At 46.1% G+C, this 14,385-nt stretch overlaps 1 protein-coding gene across 2 annotated transcripts in view; it reads right to left on the reverse strand.

Moving 5' to 3' along the window:
* LOC120387731 (ATP-dependent RNA helicase DDX19B) overlaps window positions 1-10,177 on the reverse strand; it is a 29,113-nt gene extending 18,936 nt beyond the window's left edge. The window contains exons 1-3 of one of the 2 annotated variants that reach the window (XM_039508783.1): window positions 10,033-10,177; window positions 1,081-1,129; window positions 512-565 (exon numbers count right to left, since the gene is read on the reverse strand). In XM_039508783.1, the coding sequence (XP_039364717.1) occupies window positions 512-565; window positions 1,081-1,129; window positions 10,033-10,125 (196 nt within the window). In that variant the 5' untranslated portion in view covers window positions 10,126-10,177. Of the gene's footprint in view, window positions 1-511; window positions 566-1,080; window positions 1,130-4,546; window positions 4,775-10,032 lie in introns of those variants that run through there. The other variant, XM_039508784.1, reaches the window with a different exon arrangement.
* Window positions 10,178-14,385: the final 4,208 nt, after the last annotated feature.

Below are 14,385 nucleotides of genomic sequence, written 5' to 3' on the forward strand. Positions count from 1 at the left end.
TATTAAGAGTTCCCAGTTTAATATCTCTGCCTCTTATCCAGCATAGCCATTGCATCCTTGAGTTTCCCTATATAAGATAAACCTACTTTGGACAAGTTAAGTTGTCCTCCACAAAGTACCAGAGTACCCACCCACCTGCTAACTCACTATGAACAGTTTGTTTAAGAAGAAAAAGGCAATATGTTCCAGAAGCCCCAAAGGCTAAGGAGCTCTGGTTATGAAGGCAATACAGACAGTGTTAGCAAACAAACCGCTCCTGTATCTCACTGCAGACAGATACAGAGACCACCTTATTTCTCTCTCCTCCACCACCATATAGCAATCTCCTGAGTCAATATGGAGTAGTGTATTCTCACACCTCTTGCACAGAGGACCCTCATCAGAATGAGCTCCTTTGGGCAGATGCCAACACTGTCCCATCCTCTGAAATGAAGTAGACTAACTCTGAACAGATTCAAAATTAACTGTTTTCTCACTGACCCTTGTCAGAGTGCTCCTCAGCTGCGCTTACCTTTTTCCTCATCTTCTGTCTTTTCTGCATTGTCATCTGTCTTGACAACAGCACCTACATTTGGACAGACGGTGCGGTTACTGGGGCAATCTCAAATGGAATGGGACCAAGCAAGCTCACATATCTCAGGCTCATCCAAAGAGGCAATGTTACCGTTACAGCTAGGTAAAAAACAACGCTGTAAACCACAGCAGTAATAGGAACAGTTTTGCTCCATCTATAAAGGGAAAAACTAAGCCAGGTTAGAACATGAGAATGTTGGCAGCGTAGTTTGCTCCCAACTTAGTCAAACATGCCATAACACTTGAGTTCAATAGCAACCTGAATCCATCAGTTCTGGTCACTATGGTAATCCCTGAACCAGCACTGAACAGTGAAAGGACAGTTTAAAAAGCTAACCACAAAAAATAAGCACTCAAGCCAGCCATTTAGTTAAGGCTAGTAGTGTTTAGTTCCTGGAAGGTGGATGCTAAACTGGATTTCGCACCTTTCAAAAGCTATAAAGTCCAGACCAAACACCCATGAAATAATGTTCTTTTCTAACCCAGCATTAGTTGCTATAAACTCACCATTGGAGTCTGGCTTCGTTTTCTCTTCCTTCAGGTGCAAATTGCTCAACTGTACATGTGGAAAAACAGGGAAATTGCAATAGTTATGCTCAGGAATCCTTCATTTGGCAAGACGACCCTCGGTAGAGCCTTCCTCAAGGTTGACAATTTCAGACTCACTATCAGTAAAAGTGTAACATGGGCTGCGGTAAAATTTTTGAACTCTAAACATAGTAGGAAGTGAACCAATCCACCCTCAAATTAGCAGGAGCGGGGAGGCTTACAGAACATCCAATGCAAGACAGATAGACAATGGTATGAGAGCTGCTACGCTGTATCTTTCAGAGCCAAAGAGTCACCAGAACCTCTACTAAGATGTTGCTGTTTTCTGTTCATGCATCACTCATCTGAAATTTGGGCTTCAAGATAGTAATTTGAGCTGACAGCAGGCACAGAACTACTGACAGAAAATGGTTAACTTCATATTACAAATTAGAGACCACCATCTAATGTAGCTGAAGGGTTGTTTATTTTTATCAGGAATAAAGAACACAGTGGGGACAGTATCGGAGTATGCTTCAGTCTGAGGAGGATGTTCTGTAATTGCCTACCACTGGTTTGGAGAACAGCCACCTTCCCAAAGAATGATACTTTGTAAGTTTGTAGCAGAATAAAATTCTGAAGAGTACAAATCTTCATGTCTTGTCATCAAAAAGTTTGTATTCCCTAGAGCTAAAGAAATGTTCTTTAAATACTCCAACATATTAACCAGCTGTATGTGCTTGAAGAGACGCAACTGTATCACAGGAGCAACAAAAGGCAATTCTGAATTTGACATGTTCAATTTCTAGCAAAAGAGTTGGGCACTGACATGGAAACCTGGGTTTGAGTCTCTCGCTCGCTTGTTTTTGGGCTGGTAGAGGCTGAATATTGAAGAGTCAGTGTGCTCAGCACTCTGGTAGATTAAGCAGTAATGCTAACTAAAAGACACCCACAAAGCTGTGCTCAATTAACAGGATTGTGGTTATGATCCAGATATTAAAAATTAAGAAGTGGTGAATCCTGCAATTTTGATGAGGAGTCGGAGATTTATTGAATGCCATATGTTTATAATTAGGTAAACACAACAATGCAATTCTCTGCAAGTAAGTGAATGCCCTCATGGTGTGTTTGGATTCAACAAACAAGTAACCCCAAGAACAAATAATTGGTGTTCCATTATCCTGGAACCATAAAAATCAGCATGTGCTTCATGCTTCTACACACATTAAATACATCAGATTTGCTGTCTCAACTCTGCCTCAGACACCAAAGAAATACACCCCCTGGATGCAGACATAGCAGGAATAGCCATTGTGGTGTCTTCTAAATCCTAATATACCAGGAGAATGCATATATTCATGCGGCTTGACTGTCAGATTGAGAACTCCTGTCGTCTGAATCATCTCTCTTTTGCCCTCTCTTGGGAGAGGCAAATTGAAGAGAGTAGCACATCTCCGTCACACTCATGTTAATCCAAGCTAGGATCTGAGTAGCAGCCTAACAAAAGCCAGTATTTACCCACAGATCAAGGGGCCTCACAGTAAACCAATCTGAACTATTTTAAATTTCTGTTCATTTAGCACTTAAGGGACTAAGCTTATACACAGCTGCTAGAAAAGCTTCTGCATGGTTTTACTAATGCATTCCTGTAAAACTCATAAAAACCTGCCCACCCATCTTTAATGGTGATAATAAAAAGGTAAATATTCACCCTAAAATAAACGGTGAGTTAGAACTTTGGGATGGTGAGCTAATAAAACTTGATCAAGACCTCCCAAATCACTGCTATCCTAACTTCCACCAAGAGAAGATTGTCCGATAGAAGATATTGCTTCACTCATCCTGTCTCTCTCATATCCTGGGCCCAACAGACCTACGACAACACTGCAAATTCTAACCACAGACATCTCAAACAGAAGATGCCATTTGTTCATTGTTTATGTGATGGCGGGGAAACTGGAACTGGGAAGCCAACATCACTTTATAGCAGTGGTTCCCAAAGTTTAACAACCTGTGAACTCCTTTCACTAAAATGTCAAGTCTCATGAACTCCCTCCTAAAAATGAATATTTCCAGGGATTTTCTCCTTTACCTGAGTATAAGTTATAAAAGCAGTGATCTTGCAAATATAAAATTTGTTTTTATGTCTTATTACACACTATTATTTACCATTACAGTATTTTTATATTACATTATGAAAATGGCAACACTCTTCCAAGATCTCAATTTCATAGCTTGTATCACTTTGAATAAGCCTGTTATCAGACAAGGCTCCTAGGTTTCATCAAGGAGTATCAGATGTGAAACAGCAGGAAGGTATTTAAGAAGCCAACTCAAAGAGTTCCTCCTACACAAGCATTCAGGTCTTGGGCGGTCCAGGAAAACAACGCACATTACAAAAAAGCTTGAACTTGTTTTTAAAATTATTATTAAAAAACAATACTAGCTGCCTATTTAATTTTAAAAACAGCAATAAAAAAATCCATCTCCCTTTCCATTTCTTATAAGGAGTCTTGAAGTGTGATAGATAGGCTTGTTTTGATCTGCTTAGCTCTGGGAAGTCCAGGGGCTCCGGGCTGCTGGCCCCATCCTGCTCGGGGTCCCCAGGGACAGCTCTGTCCGCCATTAGGGATTTTTTTCCTGAGAACCCCCTGTAACATTTCACGAACCCCAGTTTGGGAACCACTGCTTTATAGTTATAGCACTTTACATCTTCACAGTACCCAACATTAACTCTCACTTGTGAGCTGAGTTAGGCTTCAAGACTCCAGTAGGGTGAAATAAATTCATTCACACATGTGCCTTTCCCAGCCCTCTGTCTCGGGTTGAAAGGAAATACTTTCCTTTGTGGGGCTCATATTTAGGATTCTACCTAAACTAGAAACACAAGCCCTTCAAGGGCCTTGGCTACAACACTGCCATCGGCAGGACAGACAAGATTTTCGCCTCTAGCTGTGCCAAAGCCTTGGACGCGAGCTGCAGAGCAGAACCGAGCTGTCAGCGGGTCTCAGCCCCAAGCCTAGGGCAGAAGCCAGTTCACTTCCGCGCCCATGGAAACCCCACTCTGGGGCAGTGGTTTTCCACCTGGGCTCCCCAGACTATGGCTCTGATTTCCAAAGGGGCCCGCACCTCCGCTTAACATTGTTTAGGGGCCCGCAGGTAAAGAGAGGCTGAAAGCCGCGGATCCTGAGCATCTGGCCGCTGAGCCGGTTCCCAGCCCCGGGCCCGCTGAGGGGGTCACAGGGGCAGACCCAAGCCAGGCCCCCGCTCTCCCGGGCGCCTCCCTGCCCGGCGGCGGGCTGGGGCCGATGCCAAGGTGCGAGGCGGCTCCTGCTCACCCCCCACCCGCCCCGCTCCGGGCTCCCGACGGGCCTCGGCCTCCCGCGTCCTGCCCCGCAGAGACCCCCCCATCCCGGCCCGGCCCCGTTTCCTCCCGCGGACTCACCGACTCGGCGGCCGCTTCCTGCTCGTCCACCGCCAGCGCCCAGGAGTCGGTGGCCATGGTCCGGGGTGATGGCGGCAGGGCGGGACGCTCGCAGGGCTCGGGACCAGTAGCCGCAATGGCGCCGCCGAGGGGAAGGAGACATGCGCGGGGAGACAGGGGAGGGGGGTCGCTTGGTACCCGGCCGGCGGGAAACTCGGGCCGCGGCACTTCAGTTCCGGGAGCGCCACGTTCCCACCCGGCACCGAGCGCCCCAGGCAGGGACCTTGCTTCCGTCAGCCGCGGGGCAGCGCCCCAGGGCCGCTGGTTCTCGCCTTCCTCCCCAGTCCCCTCCCCAAGGCTCCCCCTTCCGCCACGATCCTCTCTCGTCTCCTCTCCCCACCCCACATATTATCTCCTTTGTAACCTCCCCCAAACCTTCTCCCCATCCCCTCCCTGTTCTCCCCCAAACCCTCCTCACTGTCTCCCTCTTCTCCCCCACCCCCTCATTATCTCCTCTGTAACCTCCCCCTCTCCCAAACCTTCTCCCCATGCCCTCCCTCTTCTCCCTGTCGGGGACTCGAACACCTGGACTGGGACTCAAACCCAGGCTGGGACTCTAGCCCAGACAACTTGGATCCTGCGCAAATCTGGACTGGGACTCTAACCCAGACCTAAGTTGTCAGAGACTCGAACCCGACAACCTCAACCCTACTCAACGGGTAGGTGGATGTTGCTGGATTTCTATGAGCTTCAGCTGGTTCACAGAACACGCCTTATCGCCGACGCAGGGATCAGGTCACCTGGCAAGGCTCCTCTAAACTGGAGGATGCGCGCTGCGTTGCCTTAGGGTCTGATCCCACGCCGGAGAGTCAGACAAGTCCCGGCGGAGTCACCAAAGATGTCGGGGACTCGAACCCAGACGGCGAGGTTTGTTGTCTGACCGCAGAGAGACAGGCAACACCAGCAAGGTCCGATCAAAAGCTCTTTATTGACAAGTGCACGCATCAATAGAGAGCTTGTCTCCAGAGAGAACCAGCTTACTCTTTTACAACTAAGTATAGGTTATATAGACAGTTCCGTCGCGTCACAGATTATTCATTTCACACAACCCATATCCCACCCCCCTTTGGTTAGTAACAAACCCTAGTAACAAAGCACATCTATCTTTCTTTATAATGTAAGCAAGTCGTGATGCCCCAGCAACTTTCTTATCAGCATGGTTGCCAAGCACCAGAAACTGGAAGACAGGAGTTAAGAACGGACCTAAGACAGAAACAGGGAGTGAATACAGGGAGGCTGGCTCCTTATCAGTTCCTCAAACAAACTGTTCCTAACCCAGCACGTCTGGTATTATGCCAGGAATGTAGCCCCTCTTTTATCTCACTTTTTCCCAGCTCTGTGAGAGACATGCTGCTCCTCTGTATTTTTCCACTCAGGGATTACCCAGAAACCCCTGTTACCCTGACTTCGGTCAGGTTGGCATAACTGGTTTTGTGCTACATCTCTATTCAGGCCTAACATCCCCCAAACCCTTCTCACTGCCTCCCTCCTCTACCCCAGCCCCCTCATTACCTCCTCTGTAACCTCCCCTCTCCAAACCTTATCCCCCATCCCCTCCCTCTTCTCCCCCAAACCCTTCTCACTGCCTCCCTCCTCTCCCCCAGCTCCCCATATCTCCTCTGTAACCTCCCCTCCCTCTTCTCATGGGATAAAAGGAAAAGCTGTCATGGGATAAAAGGAAAGGTCCTTTCATGGATTGAGAACTGGTTAAAGGACAAATTAATGGTAAATTCTCAGAATGGAGACAGTCCTGGGACCAATCCTATTCAATTTATTCATAAATGATCTGGAGAAAAAGTTTGCAGATGATACTAAACTACTCAAGATAGTTAAGACCAAAGCAGATTGTGAAGAACTTCAAAAGATCTCACAAAACTAAGTGATTGGGCAACAAAATGGCAAATGAAATTTAATGTGGATAAATGTAAAGTAATGCACATTGGAAAAAATAACCCCAACTATACATACAACATGATAAAGATCTTGGAGTTATCGTGGATAGTTCTCTGAAGATGTAAAGCAAACAGGATGTTAGGAATCATTGGATAGAGAATAAGACTGAGAATATATTATTGCCCTTATATAAATCCATAATACTGTGTACAGATGTGGTCTCCTCACCTCAAAAAGATATTCTAGCACTAGAAAAGGTTCAGAAAAGAGCAACTAAAATGATTAGGGGTTTAGAGAGGGTCCCATATGAGGAAAGATTAAAGAGGCTAGGACTCTTCAGTTTGGAAAAGAGAAGACTAAGGGGGGACATGATAGAGGTATATAAAATCATGAGTGATGTTGAGAAAGTGGATAAGGAAAAGTTATTTACTTATTCCCATAATACAAGAACTAGGGGTCACCAAATGAAATTAATAGGCAGCAGGTTTAAAACAAATAAAGGAAGTTCTTCTTCGAACTCCTTACCTGAGGAGGTTGTGAAGGCTAGGACTATAACAATGTTTAAAAGGGGACTGGATAAATTCATGGTGGCTAAGTCCATAAATGGCTATTAGCCAGGATGGGTAAGAATGGTGTCCCTAGCCTCTGTTCGTCAGAGGATGGAGATGGATGGCAGGAGAGAGATCACTTGATCATTGCCTGTTAGATTCACTCCCTCAGGGGCACCTGGCATTGGCCACTGTCGGTAGACAGATACTGGGCTAGATGGACCTTTGGTCTGACCCGGTATGGCCTTTCTTATGTTCTTATGTTCTCCCCCAAACCCTCCTCACTGTCTCCCTCCTCTCCCACACCCCCTCATTATCTCCTCTGTAACCTCCCCTCCCTCTTCTCCCCCAAACCCTCCTCACTGTCTCCCTCCTCTCCCGCACCCCCTCATTATCTCCTCTGTAATCACCCCTCCCCCAAACCCTCCTCTCCCCCATTATCTCCTCTGTAACCACCCCTCCCCCAAACCTCCCCATCCTCCTTTCTCTTTCCCACTTTTTGTGGGGTGTTGGTGTTGTCCGTGGAAGGCACTGTGCACTGATGGGACCATCAGCCGGGGCTAATTGTGCTGGTGAATTTGTGATGATGGCTGTCAATCAGGAGTTGGACTGAGACCCAGCAAACTCACTGCATATAGGCTCCTGAAAACTTGCCATCCACTGACTTTTGGTGTTTAGCCAGCTGGGGCAAAGGCTGAATTTGAACCAGTGACCTAGCAGTGAGGGCCTCTTACTAATACCCTAGCCTCCTGCTCCCTCTTTCAAGGAAAGATGATCCTGTCTGAATGGGGAATGCATCCACAATGAATGAGACCTGTTTCCTTTAAATTGCTTTCAGTGTCCTTAAGTGCACAAGATGTCATCATTGATTTTCATGCTCCTTGCTGCTTTTGTATTAAGCATTACCTTTAATTTTAGCCACCAGTGCCTTAACAAAAATAAACTAAAAATAATTATTTTATTTAATGAATGTGCCTTGCAGCACACCAGGGTGTTTGGAGAACAGCGCCATTAAATAAATAATGACAAATTCAAATATGGAATGTAAAAATCAAAATTAAATCACACAAACCAAAGTGTGTGGTATGACTCAAAACAACTAAAACCACTTGGCAATTACTAGCTGTGCGGTCCACCAGACATCAATACAGGAACAAATTTAGGAAGGGTTGGGGAAATGAGGGACAACCAACACGTACTGGAAACAAAAGATGACCAAAAAGAATGATAAAAAAATGTGTGATGCTATATAGTGAAACCTGTACTAGGACCTGCATATTCACTAGACACAGCTGTTTTATGTGACTTATAGACTCATAGACTTTAAGGTCAGAAGGGACCATTATGATCATCTAGTCTGACCTCCTGCACAACGCAGGCCACAGAATCTCACCCACCCACCTCTATAACAAACCCCTAACCTATGTCTGAGTTACTGAAGTCCTCAAATTGTGGTTTGAAGACCTCAAGCTGCAGAGAATCCTCCAGCAAGTGACCCGTGCCCCATGCTGCAGAGGAAGGCAAAAAACCTCCAGGGCCTCTGCCAATCTGTCCTGGAGGAAAATTCCTTCCTGACCCCAAATATGGTGATCAGTTAAAACCTGAGCATGTGGGCAAGACTCACCAGCCAGCACCCAGGAAAGAATTCCCTGTAGTAACTCAGATCCCAACCCATCTAACATCCCATCACAGACCACTGGGCATACTTACCTGCTGATAATCAGAGATCAATTGCCAAATTAATTGCCAAAATTAGGCTATCCCATCATACCATCCCCTCCATAAACTTATCAAGCTTAGTCTTAAAGCCAGATATTTCTTTTGCCCCCACTACTCCCCTTGGAAGGCTGTTCCAGAACTTCACTCCTCTAATGGTTAGAAACCTTTATCTAATTTCAAGTCTAAACTTCCTAGTGTCCAGTTTATATCCATTTGTTCTTGTGTCCACATTGGTACTAAGCTTAAATAATTCCTCTCCCATCTCAAAGTTTCCATTTTTGCTTGACCAATGTTAGCTCAGTGAGGTCTGTGTAGTTGCTGAAGCCAGGCTTTGTTATTACACTGTCACCTACTCAGGTCAGTATTGTCATCCTTATGCATTCAGAAATTCTGCGTCAAACTGCTAAAATCATGAGATTGGCTTAAGAATAATGAGATTTTAAACATAAAAGGTCTGGGTCTTAATAGTTTTAGGGTCTTTACCCTGCAGGTTTTGGAGCCTTTATGGGTCACATTTTCAAGCTTTTCTCTGCAACCATGGGGGCTAGACACGTAAATTTTTAATTAAAATGGAGATTCCAATATATTATATGACTCCAGGAGCTGGGGCTTTAAAAATACAAAATATCTTGAGATTTGTGATCAAGATACTAACATTGCCAGGTGGTAGATCAATGTACAGGTGGAGAAAAAAGAAGATATAGAAAACTACAAAAAAAAAAACACCCAACCCCAAAACAAAAAAATAACCCTCTAGCCCTGGTGAATCACAGGTTTGGGAGTGCCCAAATTACTGTCCCCTGGCACAATGTTAGCGTTACCTTCGACCCCAATTCTGTAGCGAGCTACCCATGTGATCAGGGTCGTAAGCTGTGCTTGCAGCATGTCAATACTGCTGTTAAAAGCATATCAGGACGATATACCTGAGTTTATACAATGCTCATCTCCATAGTATCTGAGCACCTAAAACTGAAAAAGACGTTGTACAGATATGAAAAGACACAATGTGTCAGAAGCTTCCAGGCTCCCGAACTTTACATAGGCTTTTAAAACTGAATGACAAAAGGCACAGTCTGACAGAGGTTGCAAAGGGGGGTTGAACATATAAAATGTGACATTACAGTTCTTGTATTGTTGACCATCTGTGCAGTGAAGCTGAAATTCACCCCGTGCAGAGAGCTGTAAGCGGTGCATGGCTTTGGGCAGGCTCTCCGCAGAGGAGTTAATTTCACCCAGGGAGTGGAAGATCCCTGGTTATAGAGGCTTTGGAGATGCAGAGGTACTTACCTGCTTTGTAAGGCATGGTGAGACAATCACGCCCTTGTGGCATCTTGTGTACCAGTCCATGACTAGGGCCAAATGGTGCTGCCACTCCGCCATATAGGATAACTGTTGGGAACTTCCAACTGACAGCTGTTGGAACGTTCAAGGTTGTCCTTGGTCTGGGAAGATGGTAACTGGCTGCTGTTGAAGATAACCAGGCACCTCAGCCAATCAGATGCAAGAGTGAGGTACAGCACACTGTAGGAGAGTGAGAAAAAAAGTCTGTTGTCTCTTCCCAATTGCTGTTACCCCACGGTGAACATTACAGCACTGCAGAAGGACTGTGCATGGTTCTATGTCTCCCGTAAGTCTGTAAGGGGAAGATGAAGGCAGGGCATAAAGACTTATGCTCATTCTCTGTGCTGGGCTGAACTGTATTCCCAATGTGCAGTGGAAAAGGGGAAATAACAGAAGCATGAGGGAAATGCCTCAGGGAAAGTAAGTGACCGCCAGAGGCTCTTGCTGTTTGGGGGCAATGTGGCTCCTTCTGCTTTTTAAAGTCAAGGGGGTTCCAAAGAGGATGGATCTAGACAGTTCTCAGTGGAACCAGATGACAGAACAAGGAGTAATGGGCTCAAGTTGCAGTGAGGGGGATTTAGGTTGGATATTAGGAAATACTTTTTCGCTAGGAGGGTGGTGAAGCACTGGAATGGGTTACTTAGGGAAGTGGTGAAATCTCCTTCCTTAGAGGTTTTTAAGGTCAGGCTTGACAAAGCCCTAGCTGGGATGATTTAATGGGGATTGGTCCTGCTCTGAGCAGGGGGTTGGACTAGATACCTCCTGAGGTCCCTTCCAACCCTGAGATTCTATGATTTTATGGCTCTTTTGCAGCCCGCACTACCTGTCTGCTCTGCTGGTGGGTTAGCCTCATCAGGTGACTTATTTGGAGTCTTTCTCTGCTGGGTCCAACTTCTCCAGTTTTCTTGAAATGTTCCTTTCTAGGCTGACCTGTTTGAAAATGAGCCATGTCAACATCCTGGGTTTTGCTTCTGAGTCAAGCATATTGAGGAATTTCCTCCTTGTAGACTGAGGCACCCATCCTCTGTTACCTTCATTTGCCTTTTTCCCGAGGTGCCTCTCCCTCTCTGGTCTGACTAGCCAACTTTGCATTCATCTATAGTGCTTCACTTTTCTGTACCAAGGGGAAAGTTCAAGCAAGCCAGAGGCAGGTAGGGTTGACAACTTTCCAACTGCAGAAAACCAAACACCTTGCCCCGCCCTTTGTCCAAGGCCCCGCCTCTTCTCACTCCATCCGCCCTCCCTCTGTCTTTCGCTCTTCCTCACCCTTGCTCACTTGCTCATTTTCACCGGGCTGGGGCAGGGGGTTGGGGTGTGGGAAGGGGTGAGAGGCTCTGGCTGGTGGTACAGGCTCTGGGGTGGGGCCGGGGAGGAGGCGTTTGGGATGCAGGAGAGGGCTCCGGGCTGGTGCGAAGGGGTTCAGAGTGTGGGAGATGGTTCAGGCCTGGGGCAGGGGGTTAGGGTGCAGAAGGTTTGGGGTGTGGGCTCTGGATGGCACTGACCTCGGATGGTTCCCGGGAAGAGGCGGCATGTCCGTCAGGCTCATAGGTGGAGGGGTGGCCAGGGGCCTCTGTGCACTGCCTCTGCCTGCAGGTGCTGCCCCCGCAGTTCCCATTGGTCACGGCTCCCGGCCAGTAGGAGCTGTGGAGCTCACACTCGGGGTGGCGCCTGCAGGTGGGGGCAGCTTGCGGAGCCCCCTGGCTGCCCCTCCACCTACGAGCCGGAGGGACATGCCACTGCTTCTCGGGAGCTGCACGGAGCTGGGCATGGAGCCTGCCTGCCCCACTGGCACTGTGGCCAACTGAACTTTTAGCGGCCTGGTCAGCTGACTGGGGCCTCCAGGGTCCCTTTTCGACTGGATGTTCCACTGGACTCCTGGCAACGCTAGAGGCAGGTAATTTTTGATAACAGACAGTCACTTCTGGAATTCATCCCTGCAAGAAATACATCTAACACTGTGGCCCAGGGACGGCTCTAGGTTTTTTGCTGCCCCAAGCAAAAAACAAACAAACAAAAAACTTCCCCTATAATTGTACCGCCCCAAGCACGTGCTTGGTTTGCTGGTGCTTAGAGCCGGTCCTGGTGTGGCCACATTTAAAATGCATTGTAAGAAAAACTGCTTTGCATACTCTGAAATCCCCTTCCATCTAACTCCTTGACTAGGCTATTTCCATCTCTGTCCCTTAATGTTGCAATGCAGTGGAAGATTGTAATGTATTTGCTCCCTGTCTTAGGATAAATGTTAGCTGCTCCTAATCCAACCCCTGTAAAATACATTTTGGTGCTGGGTACTAAATGCACGTGATCATAATAGGTTGTAAATTGACAACCTTCCTTACAAGTCTGGGGAATTGTCAGCCATACCCAAATCACTCTTTCGCTCTTGCTTCCAAGCTCCATTTATTGTCCATCCATCCATCCAACCAACAAACTCACTAAAGGAAAAGAAAACTTTCAGTTGGGGCTTTCTACCCATGACTCCCAAGGCTTTCCACCTGGAATCTCCCTTTTCCAAAAACTATTGCAGGAGACCGTTCCTTCCTGCATCTTCTCTCTGCAACCCCGCAGCCCTTTCCTGGTGTTCTTTACAGGGCTGGTTTATCTATCCCTGTCCTAATAGTTCCTAATATTCTGTTAGGTTTTTTGACTGCTGCTGCATATCGAGCACATGTTTTTAGGGAACTATCCCTGATGACTCCCAGATCTCATTCTGGAGTGGTAACAGCTAATTTAGACCACATCATTTGGTATGTATAGTTGGGGTTATTTTTGTCAAAGTGTATTACTTTGTACATATCAACATTGAATTTCATCGGCTATTTTACCACCCAGTTTTGTGAGATCCTTTTCTTACTCTTCAGAGTCAGCTTTGGACCTACCTATCTTGAGTAATTTTGTATCAGCTACAAATTTTGCCACCTCACTGTTCACCCCGTTTTCTGGCTCATTTATGCATGGTGGCATTTTTTGGGTCCTCTTGTTGTTTTTTCCTTTGGGTATACATTTAGTTTGAGCCTCTGTTATGGTGTTTTTAAATAATCTCCATGCAGTTTGCAGGCATTTCACCCTTGTGATTGTTCCTTTTAATTTCTGTTTAACTAGCTTCCTCATTTTTGTGTAGTTCCCCCTTTTGAAGATAAATGCTACTGTGGTGGGTTTTTTTGTATTTCCCCCCTCTACCCCCCCCAAAAAGGATGTTACATTTAATTATATTATGCTCACTATTACCAAGCGGTTCAGCTATATTCACCTCTTGGGTCAGATCCTGTGTTGCACTTAGAACAACATCAAGAATTGCCCCTCCCCTTGTGGATTCCAGGACAAGCAGCTCCAAGAAGCCGTCATTAATGTGTCTAGAAATTTTCTCTCTGCCTTTCTTCCTGAGGTGACATAGACCCACTCAATAGGAGGATAGTTGAACCCCCCTGTTGTTATTAATTTATTAATTATTATTATTATGTTTTCTACCATTGTAGCTTCTGTAATCTCCCTGAGCCTTTCACAACCCAGCACCATCCCGGTCAGGTGGTCAGTAGTATACTCCGACTGCTATACATTTATTGTTCAGACATGGAATTTCTATCGATAGAGATTCAATATTACAGTTTGATCCATTTACGATTTTTACTTGATTTGACTCTATGCTTTCTTTCACATATAGTGCCACTCTCCTACCAGTCACTGTTATTCCTTTATATTTTGTCTCCTGGTATTACCGTGTCCCACTGATTATCCTCATTCCACCAAATTTCCATGATGCCCATTATATCAATAGCCTCATTTCACGCCAGGCACTCTAGTTCACCCATTTTAGTATTAATTTCTTCCTTCGTTGTAATTAGGTAGCAAAAACACCTATTTGCATAAGTAGTGCCTAATCCTGAGAGGTGCCAAGCTTGGGCAGTGCCTATTGATGTCAATAAGCATTTGATGGCATTCAGCACTTATCAAGATCAGATCAGGTCCCTACTCTTTTAAATTTCAGCTTTCCTTTTGCTGCCTCCATTTGTCATTTTCCCCTTCTCTGCCTGTTTGAGAATCGCTCTCCCCAGCTCTGTCAATTATCCTCCCAGTCTTTCTCTGCAAGGCAATATTTGCCACCTGGAATGAGGAGAGCTCTGTGACCACTGAGTGCATTGTATTCTAACCCACTCGCCCTCGCCTAATTAAGTTTCCTTTTTTAAGCAAACACCCCCCCCCGTGTCTCCCGGGCTTCTGAATCTCTGCCCAGTTGCACAAGTGAACTTGGGGGGCTTTCAAATTTATCTGTAGATGTGACATCATGGCTCTTTCCATGGC

The sequence above is a fragment of the Mauremys reevesii genome, linkage group 21 (genome assembly GCF_016161935.1).
Source record: "Mauremys reevesii isolate NIE-2019 linkage group 21, ASM1616193v1, whole genome shotgun sequence".
In the NCBI taxonomy this organism is placed as follows: domain Eukaryota; kingdom Metazoa; phylum Chordata; order Testudines; family Geoemydidae; genus Mauremys; species Mauremys reevesii.